The sequence below is a fragment of the Coffea arabica genome, chromosome 2c (assembly GCF_036785885.1).
Source record: "Coffea arabica cultivar ET-39 chromosome 2c, Coffea Arabica ET-39 HiFi, whole genome shotgun sequence".
In the NCBI taxonomy this organism is placed as follows: Eukaryota; Viridiplantae; Streptophyta; class Magnoliopsida; order Gentianales; family Rubiaceae; genus Coffea; species Coffea arabica.
This window is the reverse complement of record NC_092312.1, coordinates 27,717,106-27,734,998: the sequence shown is the minus strand read 5'-3', so window position 1 is coordinate 27,734,998 and position 17,893 is coordinate 27,717,106. Positions and strand designations below refer to the sequence as shown.

Here is a 17,893-nt window from a genome sequence, read left to right as displayed (position 1 = left end):
CTGAAATCCAATATCGTAGGGAGCTAACAAATTGGAAATAAGAAGAAGGGGCATCATACAAGGCCCATATAGTGTATTGTTTGTTTGTAATATAGACATCTAAGAATCACAAAGAAGCTGGTTCTGCAAATCATGTTGGAGGTTCATTGATGCATCGGAATCACTAGTTTTTGGGACAGCAGTAAGATGCGAACAATCAGATCAGCAACTGTTTTTTTTGCATCATCCTGAGATATTCTTGAAGAGCTATCATGGTCATCATTAACTTCATTCGCAATTCTTTCCTTGCTGTTGCTTTTCCAAACTATCCTCTTAACCTTCATCTTTGGCAGTAAGCTATCCATTCTGATTCTAAAGTATCTCCAATGGAAGCATAATTATGCGCCCTCAAAATTGATCTATTCCAAAATAGAGAAATTTGTGTTGATTTTGCACTTCCCCAAAGCCTTCCATCACCCTTGCTCTAAAATTGGCAACGCCGACGGCCAAAAACCACGTTGGAGAAGGAAATCTAGTGGCTAGAGAGGAGAAGAAAGTTTTAGTTGGAGATTTGCCATATGAGAATCAGAGGCTGACATTGTTTCTTCTGCCATAGGGGAATCAGAGTCAAATCTCCTCTATTGGAGAGGAGATGAAGCTGTGTAAGAGGATGGCCAATGTTGAACTTTCTAAATTGACCTTGCTTTTTATCTTGAAAATCATACGAACAGACAGATCGGAGAACTTAACGACTAAATCTAACAGAATAGTCTTGCGTCTTAACATTATACATTTTAGTGGTCAAAATCAGACTTTTAATAGTTGAGTGACCAAAACTCGACGATTGCAAAAGTTTAGTAGTCAACCGGATAATTTGCTCTAAAAGGTGCAGTTTGAAAACTTTTCAGCAACTTGAGCCTTTGAAAGTCCAGTTTCTCGTCACTAGTCCAGAAGCACATCAATGGCTTCCATCTTTGCATGCCTCATAACATTTCGGCTCTCAGTGGTTCGATTTCTTCCACAGGCAATAACGTTATTTCCTTCATCCACAATAACACAGCCAACAGAAACTTCAAGGCTATCTAAAGCAAGTTTTGCTTGGTGGAATGCAAACTTCATAAATGCTTCGGTATCTGGCACCATCTCCATCTGCAGTCTTTCTGTTACTGCAAGTGCCGACATGTATATAGTTGAAGATGGCTGACAAAAAGGGGCAGAAGAAGAAAACAAAAGGAAAATGCATTAAAATGCATCAATCAGCCACTTAAGTAACGATTTTCTTCTTAGGAAAAAGATTATTTTTCTTTCTTTACTTTGAAAATTACATTATACCACAATTACAAAGCAAAATTTGAGTTCGAAATGCATATTACACTTGTCACATAAAAAAAATACACTTTAACAAAATGCAATTTTTGATCAAATTAGTGTGCAATACTTGGAAATTGTGACTCAAATTTACTAAATGCAAGTGGGGTTTTAGAAAATTAAGTAAAAGAATCAACTTTCTTGAATAATAATAAGTATACAAAAAACCTAGACAGGTAAATGAAGTTACAGGCTTGATCCACTCAAAAATGAAGAAAAAAAAGAAAAATGCAACTAGACAGCAAATAAGCAAGTGAGAGATAGCAGCCCAATAAATTCAATAACAATCTAATGCTAATCTGGAAGTTGTCCCAGTTAGTATGCAGCTAATAGTTAATTACCTGAATTAAGTAAGAAACAGATGCTAAATTTGGTAACAAACACAATCTAGATTAGCCCAATATCGCAGCTGAAAACTTGGTGTTTTGGTGGTACACCACGAGTAGCAAAAAGAAGAGAAGAGTATAGGAAGGAAGATAAATTGCCGGTGGCTGATTGGACTTTGAGAGATTGGAGACTTCCTGCAGGAAGGGTGAGAGAGAGAGAGAGATCAACCGACAGAACCAAAGGAGGCCGCGGGAGGAGTAGGGTAAGTTAGTGAGGGCATCTTCTTTTGAAACCGAAAAGCTTTGTTCCTAAGTCGTGGTCGGTATAGGCTGTATAGCCTAATTTAAGCCAAATTTAGTTAAAAAAATAATTGCAGTTTTAGTCATATGACAACGGTTCAAGAATATCAAGGGCTGAATCACATTATCTCTAAGAAGCAAATATCCAGAAAATATGGACTTCAAGAAGACGTACGAGTACACTATCCTGTAACAAGTGAGACATTTACCTCTTCACACCAAGCCAATTATATCCTCCTGAACAATCGAGAAAACTTATCATAAAGCCTAATATTCACAGAGCTCACCACTTACTAATCGTCAGTGCAAGACTAGAAACGAAAACACTTCAGAAATCTTGCCATTTAAAGGCTATGATTCATTAAGAAATTATTAGAGGACCAAGACATCAGGCTAAAACTGCAAATTATATGACAACAACATAATAAGAGTTTGCTACTGCAAAAGATACACATGAATATCCAAATTGACAAGAAAAAAGGGTCCTGAGAAGCACTAAGCTAATACACACTAAAACAATAAGAATGGATATGCACTTGCCAATTACCTGAACATCAAGCTGCTTAACAAGCGATGCAGTCTTTTTCAGAACTTCCTCTTGCATACGAGCATCAGTGTCATCATAGGCTCGAACAAGCATCGGTAGAACATGGGAAATCAAGTGCTCATGACTAGCCTGATAAAACATGTAAAAATTGCTAGTTAAATGAGTATAAGCCATGGTCATAACCCATCTTTTAACTACTTAGCAGCTTAATGACAGGGCAAAGAAATAAACAAAGAGTTTAAAACACAATGGTTATCTAAACCAACAATAAACCAAAACTGCAAGTGGAAAGCATTTTAATTGTAATTAGCTCAACTAAATTTCTCACAGTATCTTCTTCTCATTTAATCCTCTCACCAAATAACTTTCGTTTCAAATTTTCCAGTCTAGACGTTAATAGTAATAGTCCCAAAATTGGATTCACTCTTGAAAGGCAGGATAAGGCTTTCCCATCACACCATTTGGAAAATTACCATTTATGAATTCTAATGTACTGGAGGGCTACATTTCAAATTCCTTCCAAAGCCACCTCACCTAGAATTTATTATTACATGTTCCTAGTCATAGTTTAAGACACCATAGCCAAGTCAAACTTTATTAGCGGACACCTAAAAGTACATATAAACCAACGACCAGAAAGCACTACAATAACAATGCAGCTACCGGCAGGAGTTTCTTGGAAATTTTCATTACATCATAGACAGATAAAACAGAATTATAAGCAAAAATGAAAGACCAAAATAGCTTTTGCATGTAAAACTTCAAGGGTTCAATGCTTTGAGAATAACCCCACATCTGATAATCAACGCCCATTTCATACTGGACTAAATATTATTCAGACACCCCCCAAAAAGGATTAGGAGAAATGAAGATAATTTACCAGACTAATCCATCCACTTAAACAAGTCCAATTAGACAAGTTAAAGCAGCACCTTAATGCTCACTAAGAAAACTCACAGCAATTGCATCAATACCCCGAATTCCATACCAACTACCAAGTAATGAATCAATGCTTCTAGGAAAATTATTCAACACCATGACATAAAACAATCCCAGCAAAGACAACAACTTTAATTGAGTGGTGTCAGGAGTGACGGGAATAGGAACTGAACTTCAAGTTTTCTGCATGTAAACCTACGAGTACACATAAAATGACCGACTCCCACAGCTTGATCTTTTCCCCTTTTCCCACAGCTTGATTTATTTTTCCTTGTATGTAAATCTACAAGTACACAAAGAATGACCAACTCCCACAGCTTGATTATCTTTTCGGGTGAAGCCTGCTGCAGTGAGTTTAAATTGTCACTTTTTCTGAACCTCAAAACTAACACTTCAAAACAGATAATAGCCATTTGTACATTAAATGGCATAACAGAACTAGTTCAGACAAACATAAATTTTTCACAGGCAAGGGCTCATCAAGTTCTAACTAAACAAACACATATGGCAGTATCCTTTAATTGACTAATACATAAAAATCACAATAAGCTACCATAAAGTGAACCACTCTTACAACTAATATAGATTCCCAAGAACAATTAGTTAATTACCAATTTCTGCATACGAATTTAAGACATTTTACTAAACAAATCAGATTTATCTCCTAATCATTAAGTTGATATGAATCTAAAAGGAAAAAATTCTATGATAAGAAATTAACAAAAAGAAAATGTAAAGGCATTGACCAAAAGAAAAACAGTACATCCAAAAGCAAGCAATTTCTTGCATTAGCAGATGTTCTTCAAAGCTATCTCTGTTACCTTATTGATAATAAGCTCAGCATGCTTCACAAGTAGCAACAATGTCTCACCTGCAGCACTATTTAGGACAGGAACAAGAGCTGGAAGAGTGGACAGCTCAAAATCATTTTTGTCCTGCAAAATTCTTATACGCATAAATCTACGAATTATGTGATATACAAGTTTCATAATTATCTCCTACCAAACTCCACATTTATCGGACAATATCACAACATGGTCCACATGAACAAGCAAGATAATCATTTCTGTATGACCTGCAATCAGAACCTGAGGCAAGGGTTGTGCCGTAAGCAAAAGAGTAATAAAACAAAAAAATTTCATAATGCCACAATATCATTGTTAATTTTCATAAATTATAAGCGTTTCAAAAGGGTACTGCACAACATATCTTGATCAAAAATAGAAGTAGGAGAAATCACATCAACCAGGGCCCATTGGTCTGGAGTAGACTGAGTTAACATATGTCTTCAAATAATCGATTTTGTTAAGATGTTTTGCTTCATTGGCAGAAAAACCTGAACATGACATCCAGAAACAGCATTCTTGGAAGCTCCTCAATATTATCATCTCTTTCATCTATATGACATATCAAACCAAAAGAAACTCTCATTTCAAACTCACCTGTCAGAGCTTATGCCAACCATTGCAGGAAATGCTATAGCCTTTGTGAAGAGTGCAAGTGAAATTCTTTCCATTGCACATGCTAGAGTCTTCCTCAATTAATCTTTCTGGAAACCAATTTGGTTGAATCATGCATGACTAAAGGACTGCAAAGAGACTTTTAACCTTGTTCCTTGAATACTATGACTTTCTTTCAAAAACTAATCCTAGACTATCCTGCCATTCTGTTTAATGAAGTCCAACTTTTTCATAAATCTCAAAACCTTCCAGATCTGAACTTGTTGACAGCATGGCACTGAGAAGCTTATCTTATCAATGTGATAAACTATATGAATCTCTATCAATATTTTACTTGAAATATAAAAAGAAATAAGAATAAAATGTAGCTTAACATCTTTCACAGCGAACGGCAGAAGATTTAACATAGCTGGCAACATGGGGAACAAAAAAAACACTGGCAAAACTCAACTGTTTGGCCATGTTCAAGTTCAGGCTCAAAAATGAAGGCTCCTTATTTTGTCATTGAGCATGGGCATATGGATCAAGATTTGCAGGCATTAGTATCAATGGTACCTGAGACTCTGCTATTGTAAGAACCATGGGAAGTATCATTGGCTGCATGACCAGATTTCGAAGCTCAGCACAAAGTGGTGGAAGTACCTGCAAAGATCATCAAGATAAGAGCCATCTCATTAAAACTCTTTCCACAGCAAAAGGAATTAAAATGTCTCATCCATGTCCAACATCGGTATGACTCGCTGCTTAACAATACCCTATTTACTAACTCTTTTCTCTTTTTCCATTTGTCCTCTTTTATCTGTGGGGGCACTATCAGAGATGTTAAGGCAAGAGAAGGGTTTCATGCGATGTTTTGGAGTCTAAATAGACAGTGAAACAAGGTAACCAGGAGTCAACTTGGTTAAATATCCAAAATCACTGTAGAATCATCTAAAAGGGACTTCAGACATCATGAAATCAATTATTCCTGCAATCACCTAGTTATTTGGTTCTGTAAAAAATATAAAAGCACATACAGCTTGAAGAAGTATGTCAGACAACGTTATAAAGTCATATTAAACAAACCTTATACCGCAAGACACGCGGATCAAAATCTTTCCACATGTCTGATAATGCTTTTAGAAACTTGGTCTTCTGCATGTTATCCCTTTCCTGCAATAAAGCAGAGTTTGAGTAGGAATACTCAATGTTCCATAACATTCTAATACAAAAAATAATTGTCCTTGCTAAGCCTCTTCTGATATAAAAAAGCATACAAGCATGTGCTCCAGGAAACAAAGTGCACGCAACCTAGTGTCATCACGAAAAAAAGGTGACCCTGCAAAGAAGGAATGTGCATTTGGTTATACAGAATACAAGATAAACCTTAATAAAAATCCTAAACACAATAAGAACAGAAGTAAGCTATTCAACATTACCCAAGCTCACAAACCACAAAGCCTCCTCTAAACAATAGTTAAATTGCTAGTCCAAAGCCTCCTTAACTTACAGCCACAAAGACAAAAAGACCATTTTACTACCACATTCCAGATGCTCTCCATCTATTTTCACATCCTACAATTATTTAGAGAATGTGTCTCTTTCTTGTTAAAATACTATAGAGGAGTATCTGCCATCTTCCCCCTAGCCCAACCATCAAAAACAAAAACATAAAAGCTTCAAAGAAAACTAGGACAGGAATTCTCTCAAAATGCTACTTCCCAGATGTTCATCTCATACAATATCACCAAAGCATATGTGTGCGAAGATAGTCTCACATCCTTACCTGTAAAGTCCATTGCTGTTGGCCTCAAAGCCTTGTTAGAAGAAGGCATCCTTTGCAAGTCAGAAACCAAGTCCCACGGTATTGACGAGAAAGCCTCACTGGATAAGTATGTCAAAGTATTCATGTCCTGCACTTGAGTTGCATAGGGACATTAGTATAAAAAGTCACAAACGCTATTACTGTGCAAATTAAACATATGAACACATCTATAATAAAGATACACAGTATTTTGAGGCAGCAATGAATAATCCAGCAGAACAGGAAAACAACTGTACTTCTCATTCAAGAGACCAATTAACCAGACTATTATTCATTTTAGCAGAGTATCTATTTTAGTCATAATGTTGTCATCTTATAACCATACAGCAATTCATTGCTACAATCTAAAATCTCCTACTCCAACCATAAATTGTGCGAATCATCGCGCCAGGAAATATTAGATAAATACCATTTTGACATTGTTGTGACCATTAAACAATGGTTTTCGAGCAACGAAGTGGCAGGCAAGACATGCAAAACTGAAGATATCAGAGGCAGATCCAACTGTAGATGTTTTACTTCGAACAAGTTCAGGAGCAGTGTAGTCCAGTGCTGGCTGAAGGGGCAAAATAGAATTTTCAACATCATATTCCTGTCAAAGAATTATATTAGCGGACTAGTTAGAGCCTAAGTAGTTCCAGATAGAATCCAATAGACCAGTTAATAGAACTCCAATCAACTGCTGCAAAAATTTTGATGCCGAATGTGTTGCACATCTCGAGAACAAAGAGACAAAGCATACAAATACAACAGAAACAATCCTTTCAAAACTTTCTTCGGCCATACGTAACAATTTATTCTATGCAGAGCAACTTATAGACAAAACTGGAAGATTACAATGCAATTGCAATTAGAAGTTAAGGCCATCTGCTTAAATACACAGCAAGATAGTAAAACTACCAAGAAAAACAGAAAGAGAAGAACTGAATTAAATATGTTAATCCTCTTCCTATCAATTCAGAACTGTTGCTAAACCATATGGAAGGACTTAAAGTTTGAACCTGGCCTCTGGAATCCTCCTAAACAGAGATGATACAACATGTTATACCCGAGGAAATCAGATTTTTGTCTATGTATTGTTTTAGTATTACTCTACATACTCAGTTCAAACTTAGTAAAGGATTGGAAGGAAATTGCAATCAACTTTGGCCTCTCCTCCTGCTCAGAGAGAGACGACAAGTCAACAACTTGAAAAGGGAGCATTAAAGAACTTTTAAGTTGAAACTGGCCTCTAAGATCCTTTTAACCAGAGATTGAGACATCACTTTTACTTCTTGTTTTTCTGCCATGCCTCTTACAAGTTTTATTCTGGTCACGCAGTTTCTTCTACCTCTCCAGCTATGTACCTCCATAACAACATAAGCCCATACCAAAAGTTATATAAAAAGAAAAAAAAAATTATACACCATTCCTCTTCATATTCCTGGCGCATATCAACCTAGAAAGAAGCATAATCCACTTTCATGACCATTCTCCAAACTTGAAATTCACTCTCTCACTCCAAATCAAAAATGTCCCTTCTAGAAAAAGACTTTGCACTCAAAACTTTTCCCAACAATTAATCCCAACCCATATCAGATGCACTACCTGTAAAACCTAGTCCACAACTCGAGACAATGATGCTACTACAATAGAATCTCAGACATTGTGAAAGTAACAAGCCTATTCTTCTTACCAACAAAGCCCTGCAATCACAAAAGAAAAACTTCTCTTGTAGTGATCACAATAATTTAAGCTCGGGTACTAAACAATTTGCAAAACCAAATGTGCTTTTTGTTTGTACATAACATCAATGCAAGAAAGTTCTTGGTCTCCCAGTATTTTGCTCCTGTCTTCCAAAGACTTAATGTTATTACGGTGAAAAGAAACCAACCTTAAATAGGGGAGGTGCCAAGAGTCTCTTTTCAGAGTAAAGCATACTAGACGAAAGTTCCTGTATCAGTTTTCCATGAGAGTTCAAGAAGTAGTTGTTGGAACAGCAACTTATCAAATAGGGGTCAGATAAATGTAATCAAAATACAATTTCAGAAAACAGAAATGCAGTAAAAGATCTAAAAAAAAATACGAATGCAACAGTATTGTGTTTCCATAATGGATCTAAAAATTTACACTCACAGCATAGTGGAAAGCCTGCAAATTTGCTCAATCACTGGATGATTGATCTGTAGATATTGCGAAACCAAATCCACCTAGCTTCAAAGCTCCATTAGATGTGATTAAAATTGTCTGCAATATCAGATAAAGAGGCAATACATCAAAGAATGCACATTACTTGGAAAGAACCTAAAGGCATTCTGGATTGCATGAGAAGCAAAAGACGGCATGATTCTTCTTATAGAATCTATTGCTCTCTTTAGGCACGAATGATGAAAACAACTAAAGCAACAATGACAAACCATCTTTAGGCCAATATTTAGCAAAGCAATCTATTATCAATTATCTTGATCCTTGATAAGACAATATGTTTGCGATAGTTAATGCTTGCCTCAAAAACACCAAAAACAATCTTCACCCAACCTTCCTGACTCAAAAAGAAAATTTTTAGAATCAGTGCTTAGAAAGCTATTAAGATTGAGTCAAGTAGCCACTAGCAATGGATATCAGCAGATTTTTCATTTGGCTCAAAACCAAGAGAAGCAGGAGGTTAGCACAAGAGTAAGCATGAAAAAGATTCTCTGGACATTTTAGAAGGATGACAAACCAGGAATTAAAAGAGAAACACAGTAACAAGCCCCATCTTCTGCAGACTCGCATGGTGCTATCTACCAATTGGAGCCAATCAAGTATGAGCAGAAAAATCTGAACTACACAATTTAGCTTCTCACTACTAGACACCAAGCATTGGACAAACAAAAATTTTTAGATTAACTACTGCTTAATTATCATTTTGTATGTAAAAGAGAAGAAGCAAGAGAGGAAGATATTTTGGGATGACATTCGTACTTACTCATATGTGAGTAGTACAACTGACATATATATACAAGATTGAAATAATCTAGATCCTAAAATCAAGCTATCAAGATCCTAAAATCAAGCTAGAATAATTAGCTATCTACTTCCTATAATTAAACTAGGATAATCAGGCTAATAATCAGGCTATCTAATCCCTATAATTGATGTATAATATATCACACATATCTAGATATATTCAACACTCCCCCTCAAGCTGGAGCATACAAATCATATGCACCAAGCTTGCCACATATATATTTTATACGAGGACCTCTTAGGGACTTGGTAAGAAAATCTGCAAGTTGATCACTTGAATTAACGAAACCCGTCTCAATAACTTTGGAGATCAATTTTTCTCTAACAAAATGGCAATCAACTTCAATGTGCTTAGTCCTCTCATGAAAGACTGGATTGGAGGCAATGTGGAGTACAGCTTGATTATCACAAATCAACTTCATTGGGTCACTAGTCCCCAAATTCAACTCATTGAGCAATTGTTTAAGCCATATTAGCTCACATGTAGCCATAGCCATGGCTCGATACTCAGCCTCAGCACTGGATCTAGCAACCACATCTTGTTTTTTACTTTTCCAAGATATTAAGTTGCCACCAACCAGAATACAATAACCGGTGGTAGAACGACGATCAATAGATGATCCTGCCCAATCTGCATCAGTGTAACCAATTACTTGCATGTTTCCTTTATCAGTATACAACAATCCTTGGCCAGGTGCTCCTTTGATATATTTGAGAATGCGGAGAGCTGCATTCCAATGAATATCACACGGGGAATCTAAAAACTGACTGATCACTAAGACAGAAAAAGATATGTCAGGACGTGTTACTGTAAGATAGTTCAACCATCCCACAAGCCTACGATACTTTCCAGGATCCTTAAGTGGCTCCCCCTGTCCTGGAAATAATTTAATATTGGGATCCATTGGAGTTTCGACAGGCTTAGCATTTGACATGCCTGCCTCCTCCAAAATGTCCAATGCATATTTTCGTTGGCAAATAACAACACCTTCTTTGGATTGGGCAACTTCGATACCCAAGAAATAACGAAACTTGCCCAAATCTTTCGTCTGGAAATGGCCAAAAAGGTGGTTCTTTAACTGAGCAATTCCATCATGATCCTGTCCAGTGATAATAATATCATCGACATAAACGACAAGATAAATGCTACCTTTTGATGGAGAATGACGATAAAACACTGAATGATCAGCCTCACTACGGATCATGCCATATTTTTGGACAACATCACGAAAGCGTCCAAACCAGGCCCGAGGAGATTGTTTGAGACCATAGAGTGCACGTTTTAGTCGACAAACCATTCCACTAGACTTCCCCTGAATAACAAAACCAGGTGGTTGATCCATATAAACTTCCTCCTGCAATGTACCATGAAGGAATGCATTCTTGATGTCTAATTGGTGCAAAGGCCAATGATGAACAGCAGAAAGAGATAAGATGAGACGAACAGAAGACATCTTGGCCACTGGAGAAAAGGTGTCAGTATAATGCAGACCAAAAATTTGAGTATAACCCTTAGCTACTAGACGAGCTTTAAGACGATCAATTTGACCATCCAGACCAACTTTAACAGTATAAATCCAACGACAACCAACAGTTGATTTACCAGGTGGGAGTGGGACCAGCTCCCAAGTGGAATTGGAGTGAAGAGCAGCCATTTCATCTATCATTGCCTGACGCCACCCAGAGTGGGACATAGCCTCACCTATAGTTTTAGGAACAGACATGGACGACAAAGAGGACAAAAAGGCATAATAGGATGAAGACACGCGCTGATAATTGAGACAAGTATAGTTGGGACATTGATTGCGAGTAGAACGAATACCTTTGCGGACAGCAATGGGTGGGCTGGCTGGAGAGGAGATCGTGGTAGGTGACGAACTTGGAATAGTTCGTGAGGCATCAGGGACATCAGCAGATTCTCCAACACCATTATCTGGAACTGTAGTAGGACAATTCCTTACATTGCGTCTCTGGTAAGTGAGCAATGGTGGTGATGCGGGTGAAGGTAAGGACTCTTTAGGAGGCTGACTAATGTCAGTGTCATGAGTTAGAGGAACAAAATAAGTAGAAACAGGAATATCCTCCGTGATTGTAGAATGCTCAGACTTGTTAAGCTGAAAGAAAGGAGTAGACTCAAAGAACGTAACATCTGCAGAGATGATGTATCGTCTAAGATCAGGAGAAAAACATTTGTACCCTTTTTGTGTTCGAGAGTACCCAAAAAATACACATTTGACAGCACGTGAAGACAGCTTATCTTTTCCAGGAGTGAAATCATGTACAAAACATGTACAGCCAAATGTACGAGGGGAAATAGAAAATAGTGGAGTATTAGGATATACAAAAGAGTAAGGAACTTGATCCTTAAGGACAGATGATGGCATGCGATTAATCAAATAACATGCAGTGAGAATGGCATCCCCCCAAAAACGTAACGGAACATTTGCATGAAGAAGTAAAGTACGTGCTGTTTCAACCAAATGTCTATTTTTCCTTTCAGCAATCCCGTTTTGTTGTGAGGTGTGAGAACATGATGATTGATGAATGATCCCTTTAGACTCCATAAAGGACTTGAAAGAGGTGGAGAAATACTCATGTGCATTATCACTACGTAAGATTTTTATGGAAACACCAAATTGTGTTTGAATTTCAGAGACAAAACTTTGAAAAATAGAAAACACTTCAGATCTATTCTTCATAAGAAACACCCAAGTACAACGAGAATAATCATCAATGAAAGTGACAAAATACTGAAAACCTAAAGTAGAAATAACACGACTCGGTCCCCAAATATCAGTATGGACTAAAGAAAATAGAGATTCAGCTCTACTATTAGCCCTTTTCGGAAAATGACTACGAGTGTGTTTTCCAAGCTGACATGATGCACACTCTAAGGAAGACATAGTAATAGATGGCACCATCTTTCGAAACTTATTTAAACTTGGATGACCCAAACGACTATGGATTAGCAGAGGATCATCTACAGCAGAACAAGATACTGGTGTTGGTAAAGACAGATGGTAAAGTCCCTGAGACTCACGCCCTGTGCCAATCGTCCGCCTCGTACCTCGATCCTGTAAAATTACAGATTCCTCATCAAATGTAACTAAGCAGTTAAGAGAACGACACAAACGACGAACAGATACTAAACTAAAAGGACAATTGAGTATAAAAAGAACAGAATCGAGAGGCACAGAAGGTAGAGGGTTAGCCTTGCCAATCCCTTTAGCTTGGGTTTGTGAGCCATCAGCAAGAGTAATATTGGGTAGAGAAGTAGAACTGTGGAGTGAAGAGAAAAGTTGTGGATTACCAGAAATATGATCTGTGGCAGCAGAATCTAAAACCCATGGGCCAAGAGATGGAGATTGAGAGACACATGCACTAACATTACTAGTGTGTACAACTGAGGCAGTAGGTGTGGAAAATTGTTTGGATGTAAACCATTTCACAAAATCTTCATACTCGGGCTTGAGAGTTGGTTCTGAACTTGCGCAAGGTTCGGATTGAACAATATTCGCCACTTGTTGGGGAGGACGTCCATGCAAGAGCCAACACCGATCTTCTGTGTGGCCAACCTTTTTACAATAGTCACAGTAGGGTCGATTTTTGTGACCATTATAACCACCTCGACCACGGCCACGTCCACGACCTCCTCTTTGGCTGGATTGAGATGCCAAAGCTGATGAATCAACAACGATAGTCTCCGAAGATGATTTTGATTCATCCGGGAGCCGTAACAGCCGTGAAAAAGCTTGAGACAAAGTAGGAATTGTGGGGCTAGCAAGAATCTGATCACGAATGGTAGAATATTCTGCAGGTAATCCAAAGAGAGCCAAAAGCATAAAAAATGTACCTCGCTGAGAGAGTTGTTCCTGCTGAGTTGTAGCAGGGGGTAGCAACTCATTGAAATCGGAAAGGACCCCTTGAATTCTGCCTAAGTAAGAACTCATAGGCATATCAAGTTTTCGAGGTGCAATGAGACTCATCAAATCAGAACAAACGGCATAAACACGAGATATATCATTAGTGTATAATGCTTTGGCCTGCTCCCAAACACTAAAGCAAGTCTTATGTGGACGGAAAATTTGCTTTAGTGAAGAATCAATGGTCTGCCAAAGCATGCTACACAATTGAGCATCGATTCGCTCCCACTTGGATGGATCAGTCATAGTATCATCAGGTTTAGTAGTAAGATGATCTTTATATCCTTGTCCCATAAACCATAGCTCAACGTCAGCAGCCCAAGTAGAGTAGTTACTGCCTTTTAGTTTTTCGGTAGTAATAATAGTACAACCAGTAATAGATGGATTGGCCATGAGAGGAGTTGTGGATTTAGATGTAGATGTTATAGATGTATCGGATGTAGACATAATGATATTGGGTTAAAGAAAATCACCGGGTGGGATGATTAGAAAACGAATTTCTCTTTCTCACTTGCTCTGATACCATGAAAGAGAAGAAGCAAGAGAGGAAGATATTTTGGGATGACATTCCTACTTACTCATATGTGAGTAGTACAACTGACATATATATACAAGATTGAAATAATCTAGATCCTAAAATCAAGCTATCAAGACCCTAAAATCAAGCTAGAATAATTAGCTATCTACTTCCTATAATTAAACTAGGATAATCAGGCTAATAATCAGGCTATCTAATCCCTATAATTGATGTATAATATATCACACATATCTAGATATATTCAACAGTATGTAAACTACTGCTTAAGGCTCTAAAATACCAACTAAAATGAATAAGAGAATTAGATAAACCACAAACCTCTCTTTAAAACTTCATGGGAAAACAGACTTAGTAATCATTCCTCTTGCTCTTACAAGATCAACCAGACACAAAAAAAAAAAAAAAAGAAGTGCCAACTCAGAATGAGCAAATATTTAGAAAGGATACATATCTTTTCCCGTGATTCCTCCAAATAAGGGAACAGAAAAGAGGATGCGTCATCCTCCAACCCCCCCCCCCCCAAAAAAAAAAGGTTCTTCTTTTAGAAAGGACAAAAAGACAAGCAAAATGGCAAGTATGACATTGACTGGAAGACAGTATGGAAAGAAGAAAAAATTACCTCAGGTGCTACAGACCGATGTATAAGATGAGCATTGTTGTGGAGAAAATCCAAAGTTTCTGCAATTTGTAGGAGACCATGCTTCACCTCCAATAATCTCATTTCCTGCACATAAGGAGATTATCAGAAAACTGCATAAATCATAATTATTTGCAGCCATATATTACTAGATAAAGTGAAGAACTTCAGTAGCATGGCTCGATACATTATCTACTTCAAGAAGATTGTAGCATACAAATCAGTCATGTATGAGTCAGGCACTCTAATCTCCCTTTTTCCAGAATGAATCCAAACAAGACCAGATCTTGAATCCAGAATTGAAGTTGGACTTTTCTATAATCTAGCAATCTAGTAGGTAAACTCATTATGAGTATATCAGTCACAGCAATCGGCAAAGGGAGATTGCATGCACCTCCTCCGTCCGCCAAAGAAAAACAAAGGGCCAGGGGGAAACACCTGATAGTTGTCAAATTTACTCGAGAAGAAATGTTAAACATGATAACACATTAATGTGCATTGTATAAAATTTTTGAAATCAGCACTTTTCCTTTGTGCCTCCTTTAGTTATTTTGTTAGTACAATGGTTCATTCACACGTAAACTCCATCTTCTCTGTGAGCTGTCCCATATCATTGCTGTTACTATCATTCACCGGTAATTGGCTTCTTTTTAACTTCTAGAAATACTTAAAACCAAATAAAGAGCATTGTAGTTCATTCCTCTTACTATGTTGGTGTATTGCATGTTATCCAACACTATTTCCAGAGTACACACCAAGGCAAGATTGGTGTATCATCTGGGATAATTTACACTTAGCTGCATCTAATGAACTAAAGTCCATTCATGTAAGGATGCTTGGCTGACTTCAAGATCCAAGCAGTTCTGAATTATCATATAAACCGATGAGAAATTTGCCATCTTTGTTAAGCTATTAACAAATATAATTCCAAGTTCTGCCAAAATCTATGCCAAGATTACAATTTTTTCCAAACAACTCCAGAAGAATGCCTACACTTTATGGTCTAGTTGAGGGGTTTCAGTAAGCTTATAGGCCACAGATAAACATATGGATAGACAAAGTCTACAAATCAAGAGTGGCCATACCTGCAAAAAAAAAGTGCATTTTAACAAATCGACAAGTCAGCCAAGTTCTCTGCACAAGTAAATCTTTAGTCCACCTCTTTTACAACTTACTAATGTAATTATTATAGGACTCAATCAGAATGATGTTACGATTAACATTTAAAATGGTTTCCTTCCAATTAAATACCAAAATAAATTAGTCGCCTCATAGACTCTTAAAGGGTAATAGTGATCTTCAAACCAAGTATCTAAAAGGTAGTTCATCTGAAATTCTTGGATCAGTTTTCATTTTCATCTCATTCCTAATTTTCACAATCTCTCCTTTTCAACATCATGTAGTAACTATATAAATAGAGAACTCAGATACCCCACCCATAGCTGACCTCAGAGTGTACTCTTTTTGAGCACAGTCTTGTACCTAAAAATACCATCTTGTCACCCAAATAACTTAAACCACCTCATCTAATAAGAATAGAAACAATTCGTCTAGCATATTTTCACATAACTCATTTCAAGGCAGCACCAATTCTACAACTCCTGAAAAACTACATCCCTAGAACATAATGTACTCAAAGGGGGGAAAAAATTTTGATTCCAGACACAATGCGTGACCATTTGCCGTGGCACTATGTTCAAAGCGACTTGGCAAGACACAAGATGGCCTATGAGTGGACTGCTATACATTATTATCATTTTTTTCAGCATATCACTGCTCATGAATCATACTACCAGTAAAATGTCGACACATACATATTGTTGGTAAAAACAGATCGCCTTCGGGCCATATACTGTGGAAAATTACTGAAATTTAGCTTCCACGGAGTGTAGAAATAGACATCAAATCCTCACGTCAGCATAAGTTGCTTCCACTACGAGGATTCTCAAGTCATAAGAGAATCCACCTAATGATGCTAATAAAATATTTACATCAAAAGCAAACAATTACCATTCCTTTGAGCTCCTTGGGCACTTTCTCAACATTCTCCAAATTCCCCAAAGCATTTGCGGCCGATGCAAACAAAGGCTTAGTAACCATAGCAATTGCGTTCTTACTCTCATCAAGCGCGTGGACCACATGCACAACCCCAGGATGCCTCAGCCTGACCAACCGGGAAGCATCAGCCCTGAGAACATCCAAAAACGCATCCTCTGCAGCATTGGAAAGCCCGGCCCGCTGCCTCGCCTCCGACAGTGGCTTCTTGTCAAGCAGCCAAACACAAACGTTGAGATACACCGCGTGGCCGTCACGGGACTTAGCAGAATACAGCTTCCGGGAGAGTCCGGGGCCGGCGGAACCGATCTGGTCGAGCAGGTCGTAGTCCTGTAAGGGCTTGGGCAGGCCAGTGACTTCCTGGACCGTCGTTTGGACCGTTTTCTCGATCGCTGCTGAGTCCTTGGCGAAGGCCTGAGTGAGGGAGACTTCCCGCTAGCCCCAATGAACATTCAAATATTTGTCCAACATTCACATGTCATACAAATATTTAAATTTAAAATTACACAAATTTCACAAAAATTTTGATCAAAATCAACTTTGGTCAACTCTCATCAAAATGTGACAAAATCAGTCAATTAGATCAAAACTTAATGGATCAAAAGTCCATACCCATAATTTGATCTAAATTTATCCTGAAAAAATGGCTAATTTAGTCCCTAAATTTTTTTTACTATTAATTTAGTCTCCATTTAATTTTTTTGGTTAATTTAATCCCTATACTTATTTATCTGTTCCAATTGAGGAACGTCGCTGCGGCGCCACCTTGTAATTTCGATCAACCTTCTAATTAAGCACTTAAACAGGGGTATTTCGAGTAATTAACTAATGAAGCAATAAGATAAAAAGTAAAATAGAAGGAAAAACACAAAATCAGTGAGAAAAGCCGCCTGGTGAGTTTGGAGCAAAAAAAACATTCACCTTCGACCTTGTATAGAACCCGTCCAATGCCAACAAGAAAAAATCCGAGTAGAAACAACAAAAACCATCTCCCAAGAAACGCAAAACCACCACCCCGCCATCACTTCT

The 17,893-nt window shown here is 37.6% G+C and overlaps 2 protein-coding genes across 6 annotated transcripts; both read right to left on the bottom strand.

Moving 5' to 3' along the window:
• Positions 1–659: 659 nt before the first annotated feature.
• On the bottom strand, positions 660–16,853 carry LOC113727101 (SCY1-like protein 2 A). 5 transcript variants are annotated; one of them, XM_072075607.1, is made up of 12 exons: positions 16,820–16,853; positions 14,792–14,896; positions 8,839–8,949; positions 8,597–8,656; positions 7,133–7,315; positions 6,685–6,811; positions 6,176–6,237; positions 5,985–6,071; positions 5,475–5,561; positions 4,281–4,394; positions 2,521–2,649; positions 660–1,179 (listed from the first exon to the last, which is right to left on the bottom strand). In XM_072075607.1, the coding sequence occupies exons 4-12, from the start codon at positions 8,639–8,641 to the stop codon at positions 922–924; spliced, it is 1,092 nt and encodes a 363-aa protein (XP_071931708.1). In that variant the 5' UTR covers positions 8,642–8,656; positions 8,839–8,949; positions 14,792–14,896; positions 16,820–16,853; the 3' UTR covers positions 660–921. The 5 variants fall into 5 exon arrangements, with proteins under 5 accessions (XP_071931708.1, XP_071931709.1, XP_071931712.1 ...); XM_072075608.1 differs by having other exon boundaries at positions 7,133–7,279; XM_072075611.1 differs by lacking the exon at positions 8,597–8,656 and having other exon boundaries at positions 6,685–6,816.
• On the bottom strand, positions 14,142–17,886 carry LOC140004426 (SCY1-like protein 2 A). Its single transcript, XM_072076868.1, has 4 exons — positions 17,851–17,886; positions 16,820–17,299; positions 14,792–14,896; positions 14,142–14,150 (listed from the first exon to the last, which is right to left on the bottom strand). The coding sequence occupies exons 1-4, from the start codon at positions 17,884–17,886 to the stop codon at positions 14,142–14,144; spliced, it is 630 nt and encodes a 209-aa protein (XP_071932969.1).
• Positions 17,887–17,893: the final 7 nt, after the last annotated feature.

What these genes read in the sequence shown, in the direction of transcription:
- LOC113727101 (XM_072075607.1), bottom strand. Translation starts at nt 8,641, where the DNA reads ATGCTTTACTCTGAAAAGAGACTCTTGGCACCTCCCCTATTTAAG. An exon ending in TGGCACCTCCCCTATTTAAG is followed by an intron (nt 7,316 to 8,596) that starts GTTGGTTTCTTT and finishes ATTCTTTGACAG; the next exon opens with GAATATGATGTTGAAAATTC. An exon ending in TTAAGCAGCTTGATGTTCAG is followed by an intron (nt 1,180 to 2,520) that starts GTAATTGGCAAG and finishes CCTTTTTGTCAG; the next exon opens with CCATCTTCAACTATATACAT.
- LOC140004426 (XM_072076868.1), bottom strand. Translation starts at nt 17,886, where the DNA reads ATGGCGGGGTGGTGGTTTTGCGTTTCTTGGGAGATG. An exon ending in TTTGCGTTTCTTGGGAGATG is followed by an intron (nt 17,300 to 17,850) that starts GTTTTTGTTGTT and finishes CATTGGGGCTAG; the next exon opens with CGGGAAGTCTCCCTCACTCA. An exon ending in CCAAGGAGCTCAAAGGAATG is followed by an intron (nt 14,897 to 16,819) that starts GTAATTGTTTGC and finishes CCTTATGTGCAG; the next exon opens with GAAATGAGATTATTGGAGGT.